We start from the raw sequence: 25,304 nt of genomic DNA on the forward strand, positions 1-25,304 counted from the left end.
ATAAACTCGCTAGCAAAGCCCAGGCTCTGCTTGGCTGGTGGCCCCACAGTGCTGGCTCCAAGTCTCCAGCTGTGGGGCATCCAAGTCACGGTGCTGTTGGAGTTGTTTGTGGTGAGCATGTGGCTTTCTGCCACCCACCCTTTTGGTTCCTGCCCATTGGGGTCATAGGATGGAGATACAGGTCTGAAGTGACCTTCAGTATCTAACAGAACACTTTCAGCTCTCTCACTGATGACTAGTCAGTCAGTGCATTTTGGGACTGGAGACAATAATAAATGAGATTTTAGTGGCCTAAGATGGGAAATAGCATTTTTTTAATGTCTAGTGAAAAGTCTTAGAGAGAATTAAATGAACCACAGGGAGCCTGATCCAGACACTAACATCACCATCAGTCCAGCAACCCCAGGAGCTGTTCCTTCACTGAAGGCAGAAACTGAGCTGTCAGCTGTTAGGATTATGAAAGACAAGTAGTTCATGGGGTGCTCAGGTTCATGGTTCTGGTTAGGCTCATCTTGTCAACAAACAGGCACATTTTGAACAGCAGGACACTTACCTTTGACAGCGAAAAGCTCAGCAGTGTCATGGGGATAGGGAAGAGAATATCTCACATAGGAGCTTGGGGAATCTGGGATGGAAAGGCTTGGGCAAAATGAGAGGTGTGTGTTAGGACCTCTGCACTGAACATCAGAGATCTCTACGCAACTGAATAAGATCACAAGGAGCCTCAGTGCCAGAGGCTGGGAGTGGGACCAAGCCTGAGAAATAGGGACTCATGAGGGTAGGTGGCAGTGGGGTCTGGCTGCACAGTGACAGAGCAGCTTGGTTCCACATCACCCCTGTAAAGCCTCCTCAGCTCCTGGCTGCATTACTGTGGAGGCATTTCATCTTGTTTCAGTTGGTTGTGTGATATATGGCTTCTGTGGGCTGATAATTCTCTCTAAAGGAAAGGGGTATTTCTCTAAATGCTATATTTGTATAGTAAGGAAAAATAATGTGATTTTTTTCATTTCTTAGAAAACACTGTTGTGTTGCAGAGGTAGCATGAGTGGCCTCATCTGTCTCTCTCTGTTTGCAGTATTTATTTATCACATTGATAAAAGATAGACTTGGCAAATCCCTGTGAAAGAGTGACTATGGTCTGCTAGTCTTTCATTTATCCTCAGAGTGTAGCTAACTTTCCATGGATATTTAAAACAACGACATTTAATCTCTAGCACAGTTAAAAGGCTTATGTGTTCCTGGTTCAGAAGTGAAACACGTTGGCAACGGTTCTTATTTATTTTATTTGTATGACCCAGCTTGAAAACTGAGTAGTCAAAGGAGGAGTTCTCATTTTAATGTGCTGTGGGACTGAGTTGCTTCAGTGAAAGCAGAGGCTGTCGTGAAGTTACTGATGCATAACTCTGCTTTTCCACATTAGTCTGGTCTTTGGCTACAGGGATTTCATCAGCATCTTTTTTTCTAAATATTAGCAAGAGATGTTAGTCCTTGAGCACTGATTGGTGGATTAATCAAAGCTCTTAACCAATCAATAGGTAGAGGTTTGCATAATAATGGAATTATTTCTGAAGAACTGAGCCAATTGGAATTGCAAAACTTTCTGCTTCAATTTGCTTTTTGAATGCCTCTGCTTTACCTGCCTCTATTGCTCACCCTTTCAAAGTACTGAGTAACAATGAGGATGCTTCCAAATTCCTACATGTTTCATTTTTTTGTATGGTTTTGGGGTGTGGAGGGTGGATAAGGGGGAAACTACCAATAAAACTTACATAGCTTGCATACAGAAAAGGGGAAAAAAGTAAAGAAAAGAAAAAAAAGAGACAGATAAAGAAAATTATTTGCATTCTTGTCTCCCTGCTTTTCCCAAAGCTAAAAGTGTGTTCTGAAGCTCATATTCCTTTTCTTTTCTTGTCTACCTTCCCTCCAGGACTGTTTGCATGATTTTTCTTCCATTGTCAGTACTGTAGCACTTCTGACCCCTCACTATCATCTTTTGGTTACTGGAGAGGAACTAGCTTTTGGATGTGTATAAATGTAAATTGATGTGAGAGGAAGGAAGATGACTGCAGGGAAAGATAACTGGAAAGGGAAATAAGACTTTTCAATATTTGAGGTTTGTAACTTCAGTTGAATTTGCCGTAAGTTCAGTGTTCTTGCGTATGGTGCTCCTCTCCTCTCTTCTGCCCCTTACTTAAAGACATGGTAATAACTGGGTATATTTTTATGGACAGCAGCTTGAAAACATGCCTGCTTTAGTCTTTTATTTCTGTTTTGTAAAACAGTGAGGAATTCATCATACACAGAAATGTGTTGTTTCATGAAGTAGTGAGTCTGGAGATGCAAAGCTAGAATGCAGTGGTCATTAGCCACTACATCCAAAGACAAGCATCCATAGCCCTGAGATCAGAATCCACATTAAACAGCACAACAGTATTACATGCCTCCTGATTTTGGACCTTTTGAGGTCTCTACATTTTTTTTTGTCTCATCCAAAAGGGTTAAAATTTCCCTAGAGCCTGAGGTAAGAAAAGCTAAAAACTTTTTTCAGCTTCTGATTCTGGTATTTAGCTACCTTAGATTTGCCTTAGTCATTCTTGCCCCTGTAAAGATGGTGTGTGTGAATCACAGCTTGAAGCAATTTCTCTTTCCAATATTGAGGCCTTGTATGTAAAAGGCAGTGATGGAGCAGATATCTTGGTTCTGTCCTGTCTTCATACATCTTCTTGAAACAGAATGCATGATTGTGTTTGACAAGGCACATCCTCACTGATTTTAATGGAGTGAAGTTTGAAACTAGTTTAGTTAAACCAGGGCAGATGGCTGCAGGACTGTGTGTGCAAGGTTGCAGTGCTGCTGCAAGGTTATTAATCTTATTTTAGGACAACTCAGCAAAAAAAGGGTATTGCTGTTGTCAACTCAATGTTGAACAGGTAGAAATTAATTCCTGCCTATTAAAATGTGTTATAAACAAATAATAATAAACTCTAATAAAAATAATTAAAAACTCTGTCTCAGAGAACTTTCTCGGAGAAGGTGTTGTCTGGATTACTGCACAATATAATGATTGCATCTTATATTTTTGGTTATTTAACATTAGCAGCAATTACGTAGTAATGCCTGATCTCAGTCAGGCTTGTGTTGGCAGGTGATCAGATATTATGTAAAGCTTATATCAATAAAAATGGGCAGAGCCATGAAAATTTGCAAGGGCATAACTAAATTGATTTAATGCAATCAAGACCTGGTTGTCTGTAGACAAAGGTTTTTTTTATTACTTCAATACAGTTATTTTACATATGGCATCTATGTCTCTTTCATGTTTCTATGCAAGAGTTCAGCAAACAAGAATAGGAGTTGGAGCGGTTACCAAAATGGAAAGTTTAGCCTAAAGAGCTGAAATAGAACAAGAAAGCTGCTTTCAAATTTGTTTTTTTTTTTTTTTTCAATTATTCTTGCTACAGGCTTTGTTTTATAAGATGTTTTCATTTAGTCTCAGAATAAACATGTGACCTGTGTCACCCAGGACCACAGGTTGAACTGCAGAACTCCCCCCTCCTCCCCCAGCCCAGTTAGATCTTGTTGCTTGTTATTAAGAAAGGCATTTTAGATGGGGAAAGAACAGGAGAAGATACTATGAAAAGTATTCTGTTTTCAACCAACCTTTTTCATGATGAACAGGCTGAATGGGAAGTGTTCAGGCTGGAAAGCACATCTGCTTAAAATACATGTTGAATTTTTTTTCTTTATTTATGTTAACATTAGCACATTTGGAGAAATCACGTTTTCTTCACGATCTCTTTGCTAAATTAGGACACAAATCCAAGAACACTTGTTCATGAGAGTAATTGTCTATAAATGTGTAGTGTCACTGAGTTCAATAAGAGCAATCATGCACAGAATTAAGCACATGCATGAGAGTTTGCAGAAATTTGGCAAATATGTTGCCTTCATGAAAAGATTACCCAGCCGCTATGAATTCTTGGCTTGGTCCTATTTTGAGCAGCCCTTCTTGTACAAGTCATAAGCTATTCTACTGCGTTAAGCCTAACTGAGGATATTTCTCTTATTCTGTTGCAGCAACAAGAGCAAGATCCCACAAATCTATACATCTCAAATTTACCCGTGTCCATGGATGAGCAGGAACTGGAGAATATGCTGAAACCCTTTGGACATGTCATTTCCACCAGAATATTACGAGATGCGAATGGAGTCAGCAGAGGAGTCGGCTTTGCCAGGTGAAACCTTTGCTCTTACTTTTCATGCACATTTTATCGCCTTTGGTCCTTTGCAGTTGCTGTCTGTTCTGTAGCTCTGAAATCTCACAGCTATGGGAGATGCAGAGTGGCACCTTTATCAGGTTGTATCCATTCTTTCCACCAGGAAATGCCAGTGCGGAAGGATGTTCATTTCATTGCTCTAAAAATTGGTTCATTCTGGGTAGATATATGTAAATAAAAATGGCTGGGAATAGTGAGCTATTAGTCCAGAATCAAGCTTGGGTAATAATAAATGTCCTACAGCAAAAAGCACACACTTGGTAAAGAAACCAAGGCCTGGGGTGAACTTATTGCAGTCTTTCAGTACCTGAAGGTATCCTGTAAGAAATCTGGAGAGAAACTAGACAGTCTTTAAGGTCCTTTCCAACCCAAACCATTCTATGAAACTGTTTAAATATTTGACAAAGATTTTGCAACAGGAGAAAGTAAACTTAGCAGCTGGAAGAGCAAAGGGTATGAACTGTGACTGAAGAAATGTGTCTTCCTTGAAAGCTTCAGCTTCCTTGAACTGCAGCTGTGAAAAGAGCTTAAGGAGAAATATTTGCATAGAAAAAGCCCTGATGCAGTAGTCAGACATTTTAGACCGAATGGGCAACATATTATTACCATGTATTTCATTGTTAGTACAGATAGACAAGGCTCCATGTTTACTCTCAGGGAATATTTACATAGATTCTCTTCAGCTTGAAACATTCTCAAATCAAATAGTTTTCTTCTCAAAAGCCAAGAAATAGAGTGCTATATATAGAAGGGTATTGAAAAAACAAATAAGAAGAGAAATTTGCAATTCTGCTGCAAATCAGTCTTCTGCTTCAAAAGAAAAGGGGAAAAAATCCCAGATCATTGTTTCTACAGAATATTCATAACACTATGCTTTGTAAGGGAGGCAAAATAACTTCTTCATCTTGAAAATTTCTCTGAAATCCATCATATCTTGGTATATCATGGCACTTCTGTTAGTGCCATAATACCACTGAGTGAAAGGAAGTCCTGTGTGATAAAATGTTAGCTTTCAAGAAAAGTGACATTGTAGTGTTACCCCAGCCCTTGATGTGAAAGGTCATCATGCACAAAAAGTATTTAGATAATATTGTCTGAATTCAATGAGAAAAGGCAAAACATTTATGCTGAAAGTCTAAGTCATGGATAAACTCGCATTTTTTGAAAATTGACTTACTTTGTGAAAATGTATTTAATTATGGAACATATTTCAGGGATCTTTAATGATCTAACTTGTAGGTTGTGTAATTCACCATGTCACTGACAGTGGGGTAAAACCTTCACTCCATCAAAGTGTTCAGCAGATCTCCCACTGATTTGTGTGAGGCTAAAGTTAATCCAGGAATTTAGAACCATAGTCGAATGCTGACTCCTGTCTTTGCAGAATTATCAATACAATATTTAATTACATAACCAGCTGACTTTCTTTTTGTACAGAAGTGCTATCTGGTATCATTTTCCTGCATGTCAAACCAAACAGGTTGTTAATTTGTTTAGCTTTGCTTGTATTCATGAAGGCTTCATTCTAGTGTGCCTATGGCGTGGGCACCAAGGCAGTATAGGTGGGGGATGGAAGCTGGATTTCCAGTCTAAGTAAGATTTTAGAAGTTCAAATCAGTGCCCCAGGTGAGGATCCTGGCTATTCTGATTGGGACCTTTTATCAAAGCATATCTTGCCTGCCTGTGGAATATACCATGATGCTTAGCATAGCTCTAAACAGAGCCACAGAAGCACCAGAGAAAAAATTAAATTTGCATATACTGAAATGATGCAGCATCCAGCAATTTTGAAATATGATGATTCAAAGTTATTAATTACATTTTATGATGATTAAAAGTCACTTTCTGAGTCTGCCCAATCATGGAAATAGTCAATCTCAAAATAAGCGTATTCATTCAAAAAGCAGTGAGAAGTAAAGACTGAAGGTAAGCAGTTATTGTCAGATTTTTCTTCTAAATGGGTATGACTAGCAGTTTTATAGTACTGCAGGTGGCTACTCAATCATTTATAACCTGGAGAACTTCAAATGTTCTTGGATCAAAATTATCTTAGTTATGTCTGGTGACATTAACAGCCTCCCTTAGAGTATGTGTGTACAAAACTAACTCTGAGTGAAAGTCAAGCCATGAAACAATTTCCTCTCTTTTGCATCCTTCAGAAGCAGCTGAACAGATTTTCCTGAATCTTTCCAGAGCATTTCACTGTGGCCTGAGCCAACTATGCCTGGGTACACCCCAGGGGAGATTTTGGGGAGGAGAGTTATGAGCAAGGGGCCAGAGAAGGGAAACTTTAGACTTTGACTGTGGCTTCATAAAAGCCAATCCATGCTATAAGCTCTATACATCTGTCTCTGCCTCACCCCTGGCCCATGCTTTTTACTTCCAGGCCATTTTACCTGCCTTCAGACTCTCCTTGGGAGCTGGCATTCCACAGGGCTCCCACTGCCGTGGTCTTTGGCAGGACTGTTTCTGTTGACATTGGCAAGCAGAAGCTGAGACTAAACACAGCCTATCCTAGAGCAGAGAGAGAAATGAGAAATAGGAGGGGGCAGAAATGCCTACTAGAAGTAGGATATTGGAAAAAGGAGGCACTTCTTTGGATGTGAAGCTTTGAGTTCAGTCTTTTGTAAGATTGCCTGTTAAAAGAGGGAATGACACTGTGATGCTGTTGCACAGAATTTCATCACAATACTTAAATTTGTAGGTGTTTCTCTTAAATACCTGTTGCTGGGAGTTGTCTAATAATTTCAGCAGCTGATCTTCCATTTTAAAAGTGTAAGTGTATTCTTCAGAGCTTAGAACATAAACATGGTCCTTCATCCTAAAAAAAAAAAATCAGCAAGGTGAAAGAGCAAAACAATACAAAACAAAACAAAAAAAATGGAAAGAAATCCACAGAAACTGGATTTTAAACTTCAAGATATAATTTTAAAATTGATATTTTATGAGTTTGGCAGACAACATTAGTAGTGTTGTTGATGGTATGAGTAAAAAGCAGATCAGAGAGAGTAAGAAGGTCTTTGAGGGAGGCTGGAATTACTGGATAGGAGAAGGTATTGAGAGCATGGAGGGAAATATTTATCTTCATCCCAAAGAAGTGTTGCCACTTAAAAAGAGGAACTGTATGTGCTGGAAGACCTGGATTTCCACAGGCCCACAGAGGATAAATTCCAGATGTTAAGGTGACAGAAGATAAAGGAATGACAAAATCACAGTGGAGGCAAAGCAGTGGTACTGTTTGCTAGGAGGAATATTTAGAGAGAGATTTCTGAGGATCAGTGATGTTGCTACTTTGGAGACAGAAGTGTCAGCAGCACCAGGGGATAAAGAACATTCAGGCAGTTTAGGGATGCATTTGTGAAGAGGAAAACTGCTTTGTTCTTCCTTATTCAAGGGTTTAATTGAAGGTGGTTGAAAAGGTGCTATAATTTAGCTTGAATAAATCCATCATCTGGGATGGTAGTACAGGCTTAGATATTATAAGGATCATTCCTACTTTCAGTCAGAAGAATGATCTGTCATATCCTGCATCTTACCCAGGAAATTGCTTTATAATTTAATATCTCAGGTGAAACTGAGATATTAAACTGATTTCCAAACTAATTTGGAAATCCCAAACAGCTTCAAAGACTTTGTGTGATATCTGTAAAATATATCTGTGGTGATATATTTACACTGAAAGGCCTCCCTGGAAAAGCCTCAGACCAACACTGCAGGGTGCTGGGGAGGTTTGTGTGGGGATGTATCTTTGAGACCCTCAGATTTCCATCTGCTGTTGCAACCTGGAAAAATTTTGCTGGACTTCATACATCCCTAAGAAAATTGGCAAGCATGAAGCTGTACTTTCAGGAAGAAGCAGGGAGAAGCAAACTCCAGGGAAGGACAGATGGATCAGGATCCCTAGACAAATATCAATGGGACTCCATAAGATGAAGATGAATATGCAGCTCTGAAAGGTGATGAGGGAGGAAGCTGGAAAATTGGGAGCCATCAGGTGATTTGGCTGAGCAATTTGCATAATCCAAGCCTGAGGTACTGTGAGTTTAATTGAAGAATTTTTTGGACTTTGGAAAAGGGAGCAAGGAAATATTGGTATATACCTTGGGGAGGGACTTCACTGGTACCACTGAATCAATGAAATAAAAATTGCTTTTTATAACCCCACAATAAAATACCATTCAAGTATTATTTAAGTATCTTCCCTAAAGAGATAGTATTGTTAATAATACCATACACAGGTTTGTCACACTCAGCTGAACAGCAGAACAAGCATTTTATAGGTCCTTTTAAATGATAAAGTGCAAAGAAAGAGTTAGAAGCCACTAACTTTTTTATTTTGTTTGCTGTCTTGTAACTTAAAACGACCTTGCAAGATTCCTCCCACAAGCGACATTTTACAACGAAGTCATAAGCTTCTGAAAACAGAAATTTATGATGGAAATGCTGACAGTCAGACAGTCAAGTATTGCACTGCTGGCAGGCACCAGTATAATACTTAACCTGAGACTGTGAAGACAGTAGCATAAATCAGCCTAGGTCTAGGTGGAAATGGCTGTGTGTTTGTACTGTTCTTTTCCAGTAACACGAGAAAATTTGTACAACACAAATGGTCATAAAAAAATGTTATAATGCTGTTTCCAGCAAATGACCAAAGTCAAGAGATTCTCAATTAGCTGGCACCTCAGAGCAAAGGTACACATCAGGGAGATGCTTCCATCCCTTTGTGACCTAGCTGGGGGTCTGTAGTGAGGCATCTAAACACTCTGCTCTTGGGAGTTTGGGCTTCATCCTCATCTTTTCTCTACCTTATTCTTCTGGGAAAGCTTCTAATGGGTTGCTTTTCTTTGCTTTTTCTATCTTTTTTTACTGAACTTATCTCCTGCTTGTCCCCATTTTACATGTCTTAAATTTAGTCTTTGGAAACAATATTCAACTTGGCAACTAAAAGAGAGCAACAAAAACTAGGAAACGAGATTTTGAGCTATCACAGGATCATTATTCTATTTATAGAAGCTCTGCATGGATTTCAGTAGAAATGGTTATGCTCCAGTTTCCATTGAAGTAAAACTTGAGAGATGAGCCTTTAATTTCTATGTTTTTGGGTTGTTTTTTTTTCCTTAAAGGAGGCTGTGCATCTTTCAGAGGTTTTCAGGATAATGTATATGCAATAAAGTTATTTCTTCTGACCCAAAGAGGTTTTTGGGTCTCTAGAGTTTTTTTATCTCTAAAAAAAAATACTGTAGTGCATACTCAGGCAGCTCACCTTGGCGTAATGGGTGATGCTGCAAGGTATAAAATGAACCACATCTCCAGAGGAAAAGAGTGGTTTCTGTAGGTTTTTTATATTTATCTGAGAAAGTAAACAACCTCCTGTTGTTCAAGCAGACAGTTGAAGAATATACAGGCAAGACATGTTTGGAAAAGATATAATTTGTGAGCCATGAGGAGAACTTGTCAAAATAAATGTCTTCTTAGGCTGTGAGTGGCAAAGGGAATAGCTTTTTTCCAACATAAAATGGATTCAAACCAAAAAGCACAAACATCTTGAAGCAATCTCTTACTGACTGAAAAGTTGGGGAGATAAGATACCTAAATCTTTTACAGGGAAGGAGGAAATCTGGTTGCAGCCGCATCTGGGTCTTAGAATGCCTGGAATTAAATTAGCAAAATAAATTTAAAAACTAGTGAATGTGTTCCCATGGAAGGATGAAAAACATAGGAAACCTTATGCTAATCAAAACTATCTTGTTTAGAGATACTCTTCAGAGTATTTGAGATCTGTAGATAATTTTGCCTCACATCTTTTATATCCTAGCAGTTGAAATACTACCTGTTACCTAATATCGAGATAATGTCCATGTCTTACTAAAATAAGACTTTCAGAAATTATTTGGAGACACCAACCAGGAAAAAAGGACCACCAATTTTCTATCTGATGTTTGCCAGTGGATCATCTTCCTTGCAGTTAAATGTTTCTGCCTAATTTCTCTTTTGAATTTATCTGGTTCTTGTCACAACTTTCTGAGGAAGAGTAAAGAAGTCCTTACTCCCTGGTTTATTCTCCCCACAAAGGTACTTATGTGCTATCAGACTGCCCCTCTAGTCTTCTTCTTGATATGCTAAAGAAATGCAGTTCTCTGGTGTATATTCTAACTATGGTCTCCATTCTTTGGGCTCCCCTCACTGTAGAATTCTGTTACTACCCACCTGCTTCCATCTTTGCAAAATGCCTTAAATAGTAAGGAAACATTGTTCTTGAAGATTTTTATTATTCCCACTCTTCTAAATGTAAACAATATTATTGTGTTGATCATAACATAAATGTGGTAATAACAATTTAATCTTTAAATATTTATTTTGGATATTAAAAAAATAGTCCTGATTCTCATTTATATTATTATTATTAAGGAAAGTGACTATAGGATATATGTAAACCAAACCCACACTTTTCCACTAGGTGGTAATTACATGGTACTGAATATTTCTCAGGTAATAATTATGTAATTACCATGGTATTCCTTATATAAAAAACTGTATTAAGTTGTTTCTTGACACTGCATCAATCTTTATAATAAGCATGTACAAGAGCTTTAGGTAGGCAGTTAAAATAATTTTTATTTCCTCTCCTCTCCTCTCCTCTCCTCTCCTCTCCTCTCCTCTCCTCTCCTCTCCTCTCCTCTCCTCTCCTCTCCTCTCCTCTCCTCTCCTCTCCTCTCCTCTCCTCTCCTCTCCTCTCCTCTCCTCTCCTCTCCTCTCCTCTCCTCTCCTCTCCTCTCCTCTCCTCTCCTCTCCTCTCCTCTCCTCTCCTCTCTCTCCTCTTCATTTTCATGTTAAATGTTCCCTATTACTTCTAACAACACATAATGACTACTTTGGTGCCATTATGGTCTGTAGAGAGATATATAATATCATTTTAATATTATAAAATAAATTATTTTAATTTTATTTTTATAATATAATAATAGAATATAAATATAATAAATATTTAATAGCAAGATCTGAACATCAAATTATTTGGTTCTGATGTTTGTTTAAGCATCCACTATTTAAGTTTGTTTGGATTTTCTTTTATTTTTTATATTGAAGTATCTTTAGTTTATATAGCTAGAAAAAAATCATAAAAATTATAGCTAGAAATATAATCAAAATATAGCTAGAAAATAATAATAAAAACATTCTTCAGATTTAAAAAAAATTACTTCTTTTCAAATTGGACAGAATATAGACAGTCTCATTACTTATTTTGTATTTGGGATCCCTACAACTTAGTTTCCAGAATTGGGAGAGGTATAGACACAGGTAAAAATAAATTATCATGGTTTTATTAGTTCTTTTGGGTTTATATAATTATCTGTACCTTTTAAAAATTATAAAAGCCTATGGCTTTGATAATTATTTTTTTCTGCAGTGCACTCCTGGTTCAAAATAATATTTAGATGCATTATGATTATCTCCAAATTTCATTTAAAGATGAATTATTATTTTATAGCCTCCTCGGATAAACACCAAAAATATACAATTGAAAGGAATTTGAAAGTGGTACTTCACAAATTATCTAATCAGACCAAATTTCTATTATCATGTGAAGCTGTTTTCCTTTCCTTTCCAGCAAGTGTTATCTGTATCTTTCAGTAGAAAGTTTTGAAGCATCTAGGATCTGTATCTTTTATCCAGAATATTATATTTTGTCATATTTGTGTTCTATCAATTATGAAAGGAATGCTAATATTAAAAAATGTGTTAAATTAAAAAATGTATTTGAGTGTGTCCTTCCCCCAAGTTTACCTGTGCTCAGCTGACATTCTTTTACAGAAAATCTTTTAACATGTAACAATTCCATTAGTGATACTTTTATTAAATGCCAGTCTCAAGCAACATTTTGAAACATTGCTAGCTCGTATAAGAAGAATAATTCAAAGCACATTCTACAATAGACAAGTGCTGCAGCTTTCTGAAGGAAAAGTAGGAGGAATTTATTAATGTGGACCTAAAGAAAGTGTATTTTTGGGACCTCTGCCCAGATACATCTCGTCTTTATGGATAAAACAAGAAGAGGAGTAATGTGTGAATCTGTGTGTGTGGATAGGTTCAACTCATGTGTAGGTGCCTGCCATAGACATTGACACATAAAAAACCACATAAGTGGTTGATATTGATCAGAATTTTGACTGAACTAAACCCTGGGTCTTGTTAAGGCAAGAATCAGAATTTTGCTAATGTATCTGGTTGCTCTGTTCTCCTAATTTTTCCCAGTCAATCAGTGAGCTAATCATCCTGAAGAACTCAATTTGAAAGGGTTATTTCTAAGCAGAGGGGTGTTGTGGACAATTAAAATTCATGTTTTGGTGGCCCTGGGGTGGAAGCCTTCCTGATGAGTGCGTGGGTGCCTGGCCAGCCTTTGCCTGGCTGGGGGGAAAGGCCACCCCCATAGGCAGAAGCTGCAGGAAGCACAGGAGGGCTCAGGTGGGCTGGGCAAAGGATGGATGCAGTTGTTACTCAGCAACACATCTGAGGGGAGCATGTATAGAGGGCTTTGTCCATTGTGCTGCCTTTTCAGGCTGAGTCGATAATGCCAGTGTCGGTTTCAAGCGAAGCGTGTGCCAGATTACAGATAGCCAGCAATGGCATTTGAGAGCCGTTAATTGTGAAACTTGAGAGGAAAATGTGCACATTCTTTTTCAGAGTGCTATTTGAATTATGGGCTTTTTATCCCAGAACACTGTGGGTTTCACTTTTATTCTCTTCCCACATAAAACGCATGAAGTGCACTGAGTCTCTTTCATTTGGCAGCTTATATATTGCATTCTTTGCAGGGATTGCTTTGGCTTGTTAAAATGTACCCCATGTATTAAAATGAAATTGTCACTGCTGTGTGGTGCAACATAACATGGTTTGACACCAAGTGCCTGCAGCTACAGAAAACAGACTTTTATTGCATTTATTCTTTCAGAGACAAGAGTCTCTAAAGGCTCAGCACAGACATTCGCTTAGTTAAGTCTGAATGAAGCCAAATCGAACAATCTAAGTCACTGTCTTTGTGCTCGTAGAAAGAGCCCAGCCCACATGATACACAGTGATACAACCTGGAAGGGGAAAGTTTTAATTTCATCTGAAACAATTGGACAATAGACTGATTTCCTTAAAAAAATTAAAGGGGAAGGCAGGATTTTTTGGGCTTCTTTTTTGGTTTTTTGGGGTTTTTTTTTTCTTTGTGGTATGGTATGGTTTCTTGGACTCGAGCAGAATTGTATCCTGGGAGACAAACTGCTGCTGTATGTGAACCACTCTTTCCCCAAACTGTGTGACAGAAAGAGTAGTGGATAAATTCATTTTAAAATTATCTAGACTGGTGAGAAGTAAGCAATATATATGTCAGCAGAGTTATTTTGTGGAGAATACCTGGAGGTACATACTGGTGCATTGAAGGAGCATTGAACATGGTTTTTAAACACAACTTTTCTAGGAAATTACTAGCTTTCCATTTCTCTTTTTCCTCTTTTCAAAGTTTCTAAACCCCCTCTGTAGCAAAGTTAACTCATTTTCTGGACTTGTATGCAGTTGATTTAGAAGATCTGAAGCAATAGTGAGTTTCCAGATGTGGTATCACCATGGTTTGAGATTTGACTAGTAACTTTGTGTTCTTACAATTGTTCAAAAATACATTTACCAATTCACTGTTAATACTTTAATGTCTCAATGCTGAGAGTTATCTTGAACTCACAGAAGATGAACAGTAAGGCATTTCCTCAGCTGGTGTTACACATAAATTACTTTCTTCACCCAGAACTTGGCTTTATGTTGTAATAGTCATATATGCATTGTCTTTGGTTTTACTATAAAGCCTGTCGTTGCAGGTTGTTTTCTTAACATTGTAATCCTTAATAATTGTTGTTTAATCCTCCGTTATCTTCCCCAAATCCTGCATTCACTTCTTTAAGCCATTTGAAGTTATTTTGGGTGCAATAGGAGTCTAGAAACGTGTCCATTGCTTTTCCAAGCAGCGCATGAGAGCATAAAGATGTCCTTGTTCAGGGTGATGCCCTGGAGCCAGAAGGGGACTGTTCATTGACAGGGCTGTGCTCAAGCACAGCTGGGAGTGCAGCTGCAGGCAGGGAGGGTGGCAGGTCCTCCTCAGGAGCCACACTCTGTCCTAATGGGCTCAACCAGTTTCTCTGCAAAAATCAGCAACAACAGCCTTGCAGGTTTCTCTCAGCATCTGTGCTTCTCCTTTTTTTCTCCTTCTGCTTTTTGTTTTTTTGCTGACTGAGTGCTCCCATAGCAGTCTAGTAACACATATTGTTTCTACCCATATCCCACTCTCTTCTCTTTTCCAGAATGGAGTCTACAGAAAAATGTGAAGTAGTAATTCAGCATTTTAATGGCAAATATCTGAAAACCCCACCCGGTCTACCAGGTAAGTCTAGCCATCCTTGTGAAATTTAAAATTCACTGAAGAGTTTAGAATACAGAAATACTGGAATTTATCTTGAGAGTGGCTTAAATTACTGCCCCTGCTAAGAGGGCATATAACCTCTCTGGCTGAATCCTATCTTTTATGACCCACAGCTACCTTTTCTTACCCTGGTTTGTATGTTTTAAGCATTTGTGCCTGACAGCAGCAAATTTAAGAACATAAAATTCATGTTGTCTTGCTGTGTTTTTTTTTCTTTTGAATGTTGTTGTCTTGGGTTTTTTTTTTTTGGGGGGGGGGGTTTGTTTGTTTGTTTGGTTGGTTTGGTTTGGTTTTTTTTCCCAGTTAGTACAGAGGCCACATAACTAAATGCCAATGTTTTTCTAACAAACTAGGAATATAACTTATATAAAAGCTTGATTATCAATTCATTATTGATTATAGCTTTATATTGATTATTAAATATCCAGGATTTCAGGTTGTAGCAGCTGTATATTCATCACAGTTACTACTTAGTATTGCTAGCTACTGTTACCTGTATTAACAAAAGTAGCTGTTAATACTGAAGATATTTCAAATATTAAGTTTTTTTCTTACCATAACTTAATGAAGTCCTGCCACTTTCTCACAATACCCTCAGAACACATTCACTGCTGTGTCCATGCCACATTGAAAGTCAAGTTCCAGCTATTATTTTGCTTTTCAAATCTTTAGCTATCATCCCTGCATTCATCAGCTGTGCAAAGTTTAGTGATCAGTTGCTCAATAGTTACTGCTTGACAAGACCTCTCCAAGGCTGCAAATTTGCAAGGATTTCTCCTGAAGGGCTGCATTAAATGAGCAGGAAATGCTGGCAAGAATTGTGTCCTAAGTTATCTCCACCTTTTTTTCTCCCCCTAGCTTCCTTTAAACTATTTCCTTTTTTTAGTTACTTTCATTAAATTTCTTCTTATTCATTGCCTGGTTCTTTATGCAGAAGATGTACTGAATACTCTAATTAAAAGAAAGCCATCTGCACAGCTACAGTGTACAGTAATTGAGAGCTGCAATGTACATATAAATTTTAGTCAGATCACCTTCATGAAAGAAGATAAAGCTTTTAGTACAAGCTGCAAGACTCCATATTAAGACTGATTTTTCAAAAGTAGTCACTGACTATTTTTCTCAGCACTAGCTAGTGAATTACACCACCAACTATGTCAAGTACAACAAACTTGGGCTGCATAGAACAATGGGCTGAGCAGCATGGGCAGAGAACTTTAACCTTTGCCTTGCCTTTCTGTATGCACACTTTGAGTCCCAGCAGCAATCTGTTTAATATCATAGCAACACCCAATGGAAAGAGTGTGAATAGCAAGGAGTCAGTAAAGGCTGGCATTGTCAGTATAAGTCTGTGTGCTCCATAGTCACATCCCAGTTGTCTCAGAGAGGACACATCATTAAATCCAGTATTAAAGTAGAATATTCTTACTGAGCCTGCTTGAGACAGAAAGCTACATGGTAAAGAATGACAGCTATAAAATGAAAATAATTTTCTTTTTTAAGTTTATAAATAATCATAAATGTACTGGTTATTCAACGTGAACAATGTTCGTACATCAAAACAGGCGTCTTGATAAGATAGCTTATTTTACTACTTGATTATTTACTTCTCATCTCATTTCAAGAAATACACTGAAATTGGATTTTAATGGCTATAACTTTTGATGCTTTCTTCAAGGACATGAATCAGTTCTTAGTTTCTTGAGCAAGAAAAGATGCCCATGTGAAAAGATTGTCCACTCTGTTTCTCTCATGATTGTTGTTGTCAGGTGGAATTTAGTTGCAAGGATTATTTGGGAAGTGACTGTATTAAGGGTTTTAATTTACCTGAGTGCTGTTCAGATGCAAATATAGCATAATGCAGCTTGGGAAAAAAATCACTGAACCATTAACGGAACTCACTCAGCTATGCAGGAGGTATCTGTAAGATCCCATTTTGTCCTCGAGTTTTGGGAGGCAGATTTTGTGTCTCTGAACACAGGTAGTTAGAACTTGTTACAGGGTATTTGGTCCACATAAAAGAGGCTGTTTGTGCCTTGTTATTAGAGTAGGTCACTCTTTAAATCCATAATTAAAAGATTTGTTGTATTCATTCCTCTTCTTCTTAAGAAGCTGGGGCATAAACATGATCACCTTAGCAGTGGGGTTGATTCAAGGGATCATTTACATTTTATCCAGTGCAAAAAATTATTCACTCCTAGTTTCTTCTTGATGTAGATTCTGGTTAAGCTTGTACTCAGTTTCTACATCTGTGATATGAACCTGTACTTAAGTGTCTCAGCAAAGACAGAAGTGTCTTGCATGAAGCAGGAAGGAAAATCAAGTCTCTTATTGTATTGGAAAATCACAATTATAATCTGAAAAGGATTCTCCCAGCATCTCAGTAATTGGCATGGAAGGAGAATCATCTCTAGTTTATTGCTGTGACCTCTTTATGGATATCAGTTAAAAAAACAAAGTGAATATTAGTGGAAATGTACAACACCGTCTGTTACTAACTCTGCTGCTCAAAGGCCTAATCTTAATGACAGTGAAAATGGATCAATACTTTTAGGGTTAAATTACATTGATTTTGGATTTTCAAATGGATTTCTTTCAGGTGTGGCAGTGAACTGAAAGGGTTTTTTGCATTTTTGTCCTCATCTCTCATCCAAGCACTAATGTTCTGGTTCAGGTTTACCAGCTGATAGAAAGTTGCATGAGGCCCATCAAGAAAGAAATCAACTGGCTGTTGGCCATGTGCTACTGGCCTGAGGCAGTGGGATTATGGACCAGACAAATCATTTTGGCAGCTCTCCTCCATCCCTGCTGGGTTCCCTGAGATGTGATCCTGGTGATGTGTCATCATACATTCTGTGGGACATATGTTTGTGAAATCAGCATATTTAGAGGATAAAATGTTCATGTGTTGCAGGGGTAGTTTTGTCTGGTTACTCAGTCATGATGGAAGATTTGGGATAGGTAGCTTTCACGTGATGTTGAACAGCCCATTAGAAAGACTGGGCACCATAGCTCTGGCTTTCATGCCAGAATAAAGTTATACTTACCTGACTTAGTTATCCCTTCCCAAAGAGTTATCTCAAACATTAATTTTGAATAGAGAGCTGTTTTTCAACTAGTTTTTTTGCTTGGCAAATGAGATGTAAATGCAGTTAAATTTTTTAAATTTGGTTTTTCTTGTTGTCAGGTTCGGGGTTTTATTATTGTTCTTGTAAGTCAGAAAAAAGTTACAAGAGAGTAAGTGCTGTGTACCTAGATGTTTGAGCCTAGCCAAGAGTCACACATCAAAGCTAGCCCAGGCCAACAATGCAGCAGGAAAGCAATGTTACAGCTGGAAGGAAAGGAGGGCACACAGGGCACTTTGGAGGCTCTGTCCTTTGTACCTTCTGAAAGCAAAAACGCATCCATCCTTCTTTGACTTTTTAACATCAGTCACTGCTGTTTCTTAAAAATTGTTGAACTGAGCACTTGTAGCTCCAGACCCCTCTGCTTCAACCCAGTCACAATGCAAAGGTTATTTTCTGTCTCTTGAAACATTTTGATGGTCAGTTGTGCAGTGCCTAGGTAAATTGAGCATCGCTGTGTCTGTGTTACTGAATCATTCTCATTAAGGGGCCTTCTCTGTTCAACTCCTTGGCTTCATTCCACTCCGGAAGGAATTGCTCCACTCTCTTGCTTGCTCAACTAATAAGCATTTCATGATGTTCAGTCTTAGATTTACAGTACAAAATAATTGGTTGTTCCATAAATAATTAGTTAATGTCTTAGCATTTCTTTCAGACTGAGAAAGCACAGTCATCTGCAGAAATCTGCAAAATCTCAATTCTTGGCAGATTCCACGTCAACTTCATAAATATTCTGAGTAGCTTTGAGTGATTATTATTTTAGTGGGTTTTATTTGTGAGAGGTTTTTTTGTTTTCCCTTTATTAGCACTGCTTTCCTGAGATAAATAGACCTACACAGCCCAGTGGGTGTATTTTCATCCCATAGAGAATTCAGACTCATGTGAAACTAATGGTATAGGCCCTGTATGGCCATGCTGAAAGTCAGCAAATGAATTCTGTATTGCTCTACATCTCCATCGAGATGTGAAGAGCACTACTAATAATGCAGGTAGGTCTCTCCCAGTCTTTCTGTACTGCATCTATTTTTGATGATCAATAGGAGACTTCATATGAAATCCTGCTAATTTTTGACATTTTGCAATCACTGAATTAAATTAAAATTTCCTAGCTCGTCTCTCAGTAACAAGTTGGCTTCTGTTTGGATGGGCAAGTTTAGGGAATGATATTTACACAGTTTTTGTTCATGTCCCGGTATCTTTGGATGTTTTTGAATAACTTCATTTTTCTCTTTCTGAATAAATGCAAACATTTAACAAGTTCTTACTTTTCTCTCTGGAATTCACAGGAACATCTCAATTGCAGTAATTATCCTCTGCTGATATGTCCATTATACTCTCTCACATAATTTTCTAGTTGCTATACCCTAAATTTAATTTGAGTTGTCAGAGGACATTGGGCCAGTTACTTTCTCAGAGAAAACTTGAAGCAAGTGAGACACATGGATGCTACATTACATGGTCAAGAATCTTCCTTTTCTTATTGCTAATTTAATTACAGATATCTGACAAAAATAAAGAAGAGGGAATTATTATCCTTGTGTACGTTAAGAATCCCACAAGTAACAAGTGGCTATCATTTTTACACTGACTTTTACTAGAGTAAAAATTCTTAAATAGAAAGAAATTATCTGCTACAATACAGATGTATTTGCAAATACCTCATATCTTGCTTTAATCATTACTGGGCATGCTGCTTTTTTTTTTTTTTTTTTTTTTTTTTTTTTATTTTTGAAAGTGTTCCAAGTACTGCATTTTTATGGACTCATTTCACCAAAATCAATTAATATTTTCTGCCTCTCTACTTAGTATAAATATTTCTCTTAGGATATCTCTCAGGTTCTTGCACCACAGAGAGTAAATTCAGATAGTTAACCTTTGCTTCAGAGAAGTAGACTTAGAACTTGGAATACTCTATTGAGAGCAACCTGTTTTCTAGGATATTGTGCCTTAAATGGTGATGAAGGAACAGTATTCCAGTTGAGGGTTAACTGTGTACTGGATATTAACAACATCTTCCACTGTTTTTCTCTTAGTATATATATAGTATATATCTTATATTATAACAAATACTATCTTGTTTGTCATTAGCGGTGCTCTAAATTGCTCTTCTGAGGGAATGAACTTAAAATGTTTTATTTGATAGCTTTTTAGACCCTGTCTCCTGGTGTTTTATCTTTTTATTTAATTCTCTGTTCATTTATGTAGATAAAACACTGACAAACTCTTCCAAATATTTCTTCTTGGGGCATTTGCATAGCTGTCTGTATATATGTATGTTTTTGACATTTTAAACTAGATAAGATAGCAGCCAAAACTATAAACCAGGTATTGGTTTGTAGATATCTTAAAACATTTGTTGAATGCTATAGAGAACTCAGAATAAAGAGGATTCTGTTAGATTTTCTACTGGTAATACTCAGTGAAACTAGTTTACAAAGAAGGTCATCTTTTATATATTGTTATCCTCAAAAATTTTATTTCCCAGATTTTCTCACTTGTATCTTCAGTTCCTTTCATGTATATGATATTAATGTTATCTGAATCTTTTCTATTGTCTAACTGAATTCTAAGAATTCAGGTTTGTAAATACTTCCATTGTTATCTGCTGACTGCACTACATAAATTCTTCCTCATTGTATCAGAAAATATGATCCTTGTAAAGACCTTCATAAAAAGTAACAGTTTAACAAATTTTCTATTTATTTTTCCCATTTCCAATTTCTGGCTGTCATTTTTTATGGAATTGCTGTAATCTTTCACTTTCTGTGCTCCATAAATACACAAACTCAGCTCATTGTTAGCAGAAATTTCTTTTACGTCGCAAACACTCTGAATATTCTTTTAACTTCTGTTGGTTTCATCTTCTTTGCAAGTCTTCATCTTTGACAAACAGTTAAAATCTTTAACTCCTGTTTGAGTCTTGGTGGTGCCCATGAGGCCTCTGTAATCCCTGTCCAGCTTTGGGCCCCACGTGCTTCCGATGCCCTCAGCAATGTGCAGCTGCTGTCCCAAGCTCGGGTCTCTCTGACAAACAGCTCTGTGCAGAATGGGCTCTGTGGACCTTTGGCTGGGGTTGTGTTGGATGTTAAAAGGTGCCTGGGTGGTATGTGCAGCTCTCAGAAGAGAGGGTCCCTGAGGAAATGGTTTCATTTTTCAGACATCACATAATGTTTAAGATCACATAGACTTTGCAGAAGATGGTCATAAACATGGACTTTCTAACCAAGAAACTTCAGAATGGGTACTGAGTTATTGGAAAATATAAACCCTTTTGCTTAGAAAGCAGTTCCCTGTTTAGATCTGAGTGACTTTGGTTTTTGGCTCATGCAGGCTTCTATGATGTGGCCAAAACCTCATCACTGCTCCATGTTTGCCCTCCCTTTTAGACTCACAGCTGTCAAACACCACCAGCACAGTCTCCTGGCTTCACCCTCCTTCCAGTACTTGAGCAAACATCATTTGTAGTTAATCCAAGGTGTACCAACTCTTCAGCAATAGATTTCCAATAGCTTTTGACTTCACCTGGAATCAAGTGTTTCTTGGACTTCCAAAGTTTCCTTCCTTTTAAAGACAGCCTTTAAAATCTGATGATACTTGTTTGCTTCATGGCATTCTTAAGAATTTCAGATGTGAAGTGTGTCATTTTGTGCCACTGAACAAGATGGGGTTCTCTCTATTTAGCTCCTTTGGGGTTTTTTTTGTTTCTTCAAAATTAAGTTTATGTAACCTTCTGCTGTCCTTACTGTGCTGACATTGCTATAGGTGCTTCTGGTTCCATATCACATATTTCCATGTCTTGATGCAAAGATACATTCCAATTTCCTAGGTCCCTTGGATCTTAAAGATTGTATATTCTTTAGATTCTTTAAAGGCAAGGATTATTTTTCTAAAAAGTAAAAAAGAAAAATTCCTATCTAGTCAAGATTTTATGTCATTTCCATTTAGTTTAAGAAAGACTCCCTTTGGTTAGGAGGATATGGACATATTTATTTACTTGGTAAACCCCAGTAGTTGGTACACACTAATGTCCTGGAGGAATGAGGGCTGAGCCAATTTGTATTTTAGATATTAAGAGGCATGTATCAGTGCTAAACCATATAATTTGAGCTCATGAGGAAAGCTGTGTGAGAGAAGACAGAATGTTACCATCATCTAAAGCCCGCTTTTCCAAAAATACATGAAGTTGATGATGGGGACAGTGTCAAAGATCTGAAGTGCTTCATATTTATGTTGGGTTTCATTTGATCTTGTACAGGTCTGTAAGTTCCTAGGAAAAGAAGGTATCTTTTTGTATTTCAAAAAGCTATATGATGAAATACTGAGTTTTATAATCTAGCTGTCTAACTAGGGAGAAAGTGTTTTGCGGGGTTGGGGTTTTTGTATTACTTGGGACCAAAAAACGCATAAGATCAGTTTGTTTGTGATATCGCAGTAATTCAGGTCATGATCTATAAAATAGCATTACTGCAGTTTGGATTAAAACCTTCCACATGGTTTATAAGAATGAAAGTTAGAGAACAATATGGCATATAAATGAGAAAAGATTATTCCTTTTCTTTTCTTCCTGCCACAGTAGCACCTGTTATATCTTTCCTAAGATTTCTAAAAGTCTACAGCATAAACAGAACTGCATTCCTTTCTCATTCATAATATCTGGTGACAATGAAGTCTGCCACAGTTTATCTAAACTAATTTTAATATATGCTTTTCTTTTTTCTTTTAACTCATGGGCATTTTTTGCTGTTAAGAGTGACTATGTAAATCTTCTAATTCAGAGAATCCATTCCCTTTATGGGAAATGGTGGATATATTTGCTTAAGCATAAAGAAGTCCCTTCTGTATACTACTGCTGCATACCCAGCACAGCTCAGAGTGTGTGCACTGAATTCTGTCTTGCCTCATACATCAGCAGGAGAAGCGTCGACAAGTTTCTGGTCCAGGGACAGTTCTGTTCCTCAGATGCGCCTGTAAAATCCAAGACAAGACAGACGAGTTGTGCAGGTGTTATGGCAGGCAGAATTTATGAGCCAGAAAGATTCACAGCTTGAATTTCAGATTGTTTAGGTCTAAAGGGCTGGCAATTTAAAACAAACAAAGCAAATAAATAAAAAACATGCAAATCAGAGCATGAAACAATGTGGAGCATTGCAAAGTTATTTGTGCATGATTCAGATTTCAGGGAGCAATTCTGCTTTTGCATCAGCTGTGGCCAGCAGTGGCACAACTCCTCCTGTTTCTTCCTCTCCTGCATTACTTTATTAGTCCCTTCAGGACACTTTAAATGATGGAGTACATCTGCTTTGCAGACCTTACTGCTGCAGTATGGTGTTGTCACACCTGAGCCAACTAGTTTAAAAGTCATTTAAAAAGCCAACTTGAGCAAGGCTGAGCACAGACTAACCACTTGAGCTCATAGTGTGTTATGCTCAATAATAATAATACCCAGCAAGTGGTTTGCATGATCTCATGGGTTTTTTTAACTGAGGAAAATTATTTCCCTTTCAGACCTTTCATAGAACAAATCTTCCTCCCTCCCTCACACTTTTCCACTTGCTTACACATTGAACACTTTTAAATTCAAAGTGTAGAGAAATTTATGTCGGAGGCTTCAATCTTCTTTACTTTTACCCCGTAAATTCCAATTAAGCTGAACAAAAAAAGTTTTATTGAAGCTTAACAATGTGCAAATAGATATTTTTTGACACACTCCTTTGTGCATCTGTATTTCAACCGGAAGTGGAAGCCTCTGGGGATGGACTTTTCAGATGTCCCAATAAAATTGGAGTATTGAATTTTCACATGTTTTGGAACACCACTGTAACTCAACAAACATCCAGGAGAGGTGCCTTGAAGTGCCCTTGGGTGGCAGCCAACCTTATGGAGGCTTTCAGCTGGGTTTGTCCCATCAGGGCTGGTACAGAGAATTTTCTGCAGAGACATTTTCATTGGCAGAGCATGTGAAAAATTTGGTAGCAGGAAAGAGAGGATTTGTAGCCAAACTTCTGAGTACTTGTCTGAACAGAAGTCATCCTGCAGATGCTTGGTGTGTCCTTAAGTATTTTGGGAAAAATTTGGTGCTGATGCCTTTAGGAAGTTCTTGGTAGTGAGAAAGGGGGTGTCACTGGAAGGGGAAGACACATATAATGGGAAAAATTACACAGGGCCTGTCCTCCCTTTGTAGTCTTGTCTTTCTGCCCCACTGTGTCCCTTCCTCCGAAAGTAAAACTGTCCCTGGCATCAGAGGAGCATTGAGGACTCTCTGCAGGCCTTTCCCCCGAGTATGAAGTGACATGAAGTGTCTGAAGTAGCAAGTGAAGATATTTCCCTTTGAGATTCATCCTGAAAAAGTAAGATCAGTGGTACCACAATAGCAGTTTCCATATGTTTTGAATACCAGAACCTTCTCTCTCCCTTCCCCATATGTTTTGAATACCTCGAGGTATTCAAATAAGTATGCAAGGAGCTTTTTGCATACTTGAAGTCTCCCTTTCACCCTTCTCCTTGAATAGTGCTGCAAAACACAGAGAAAAGCAATTCAGCCTTGAAAGCGCTGGAGAAGCAGAAGGCTAAGCTTCTTTTTGATTTTTTATTTGTTTGTCCCAGCAACGATGTCATTGTGCTGGTCAGCAGTCCTGAGCAGCTGTAAAAGCCCCATTTCTTAGTCATTTCTCTGAGCCTTTCTTTTTTGAATGGCAGCATTTGATCACAAGATCATAGAAAGGTCTTTCCCAGGTTCAATCACAGGAACTTGAAAGAAGGGCAAAGCAGCCTACATTTTACTTGGGCTGCCTCCGTGTCTATGATGTGTCTGCAATTTATCTTCTACAATGTAAGAGACATCAAGAGGGAGGGGAAAGGTGATGGATATCTGATTTTACATTTGTCCTTTTTGTTAAAGCTCATTAAAGAAGCATTTTATATGTAGCCTTTACCCTACCACCCAGTATATAATCTTTCTGTATATAGTATTTTTGGAACTGCTGCTGTTCAGCAAAGAAAAAGAAACCAAAAAAAAAGAGAGAGAGAGAAAGGGCAAAGGAGTAATTTAACTTTCAGATTGAACAGATATGGTAGAAAAAATAACTTTCAAATGCCAAGTTTAACAATCCTTACTTTACATAAGACTTTTACATTTCAAAAAATGCAAATTTTAATGACAAAAGAAATCCCCTCAAAACAACTAAAAACGTATATATCCCAGTTGTCATGGGTGGCTCTTCTGTGACAGTGTTATATTACTGAATATAATCAGTATCCTTCTCAATTAGGTTACTGATTGCTATGAATTCACTGATTCTGAGCCTTTTTCTCCTCTTTTTCCTTCCTTTTCCCTCTTCATTTTCTTTTTTCCTTTTTTAACCCCGCTCTTCCCTTTCTCCCATCTTCCCCTCCTTCTCCCTCTATCTCCCTTCCAGTAAATACTGTAACTTTGTGACCATATGTGAAGCT

General features: G+C 37.8%; 1 protein-coding gene across 7 annotated transcripts in view; it reads left to right on the plus strand.

The window, feature by feature from the left end:
- The window catches only part of RBMS3 (RNA binding motif single stranded interacting protein 3), a 705,639-nt gene that overhangs the window by 546,679 nt on the left and 133,656 nt on the right, over positions 1–25,304 (plus strand). For all 7 annotated transcript variants that reach the window (XM_077177065.1, XM_077177068.1, XM_077177076.1 and 4 more), the window contains 2 exons: positions 4,078–4,235; positions 14,612–14,691. In XM_077177065.1, coding sequence (XP_077033180.1) covers positions 4,078–4,235; positions 14,612–14,691 — 238 coding nt within the window. The remainder of the gene's footprint in view (positions 1–4,077; positions 4,236–14,611; positions 14,692–25,304) is intronic.

This window comes from Agelaius phoeniceus, chromosome 1 (genome assembly GCF_051311805.1).
Source record: "Agelaius phoeniceus isolate bAgePho1 chromosome 1, bAgePho1.hap1, whole genome shotgun sequence".
In the NCBI taxonomy this organism is placed as follows: domain Eukaryota; kingdom Metazoa; phylum Chordata; class Aves; order Passeriformes; family Icteridae; genus Agelaius; species Agelaius phoeniceus.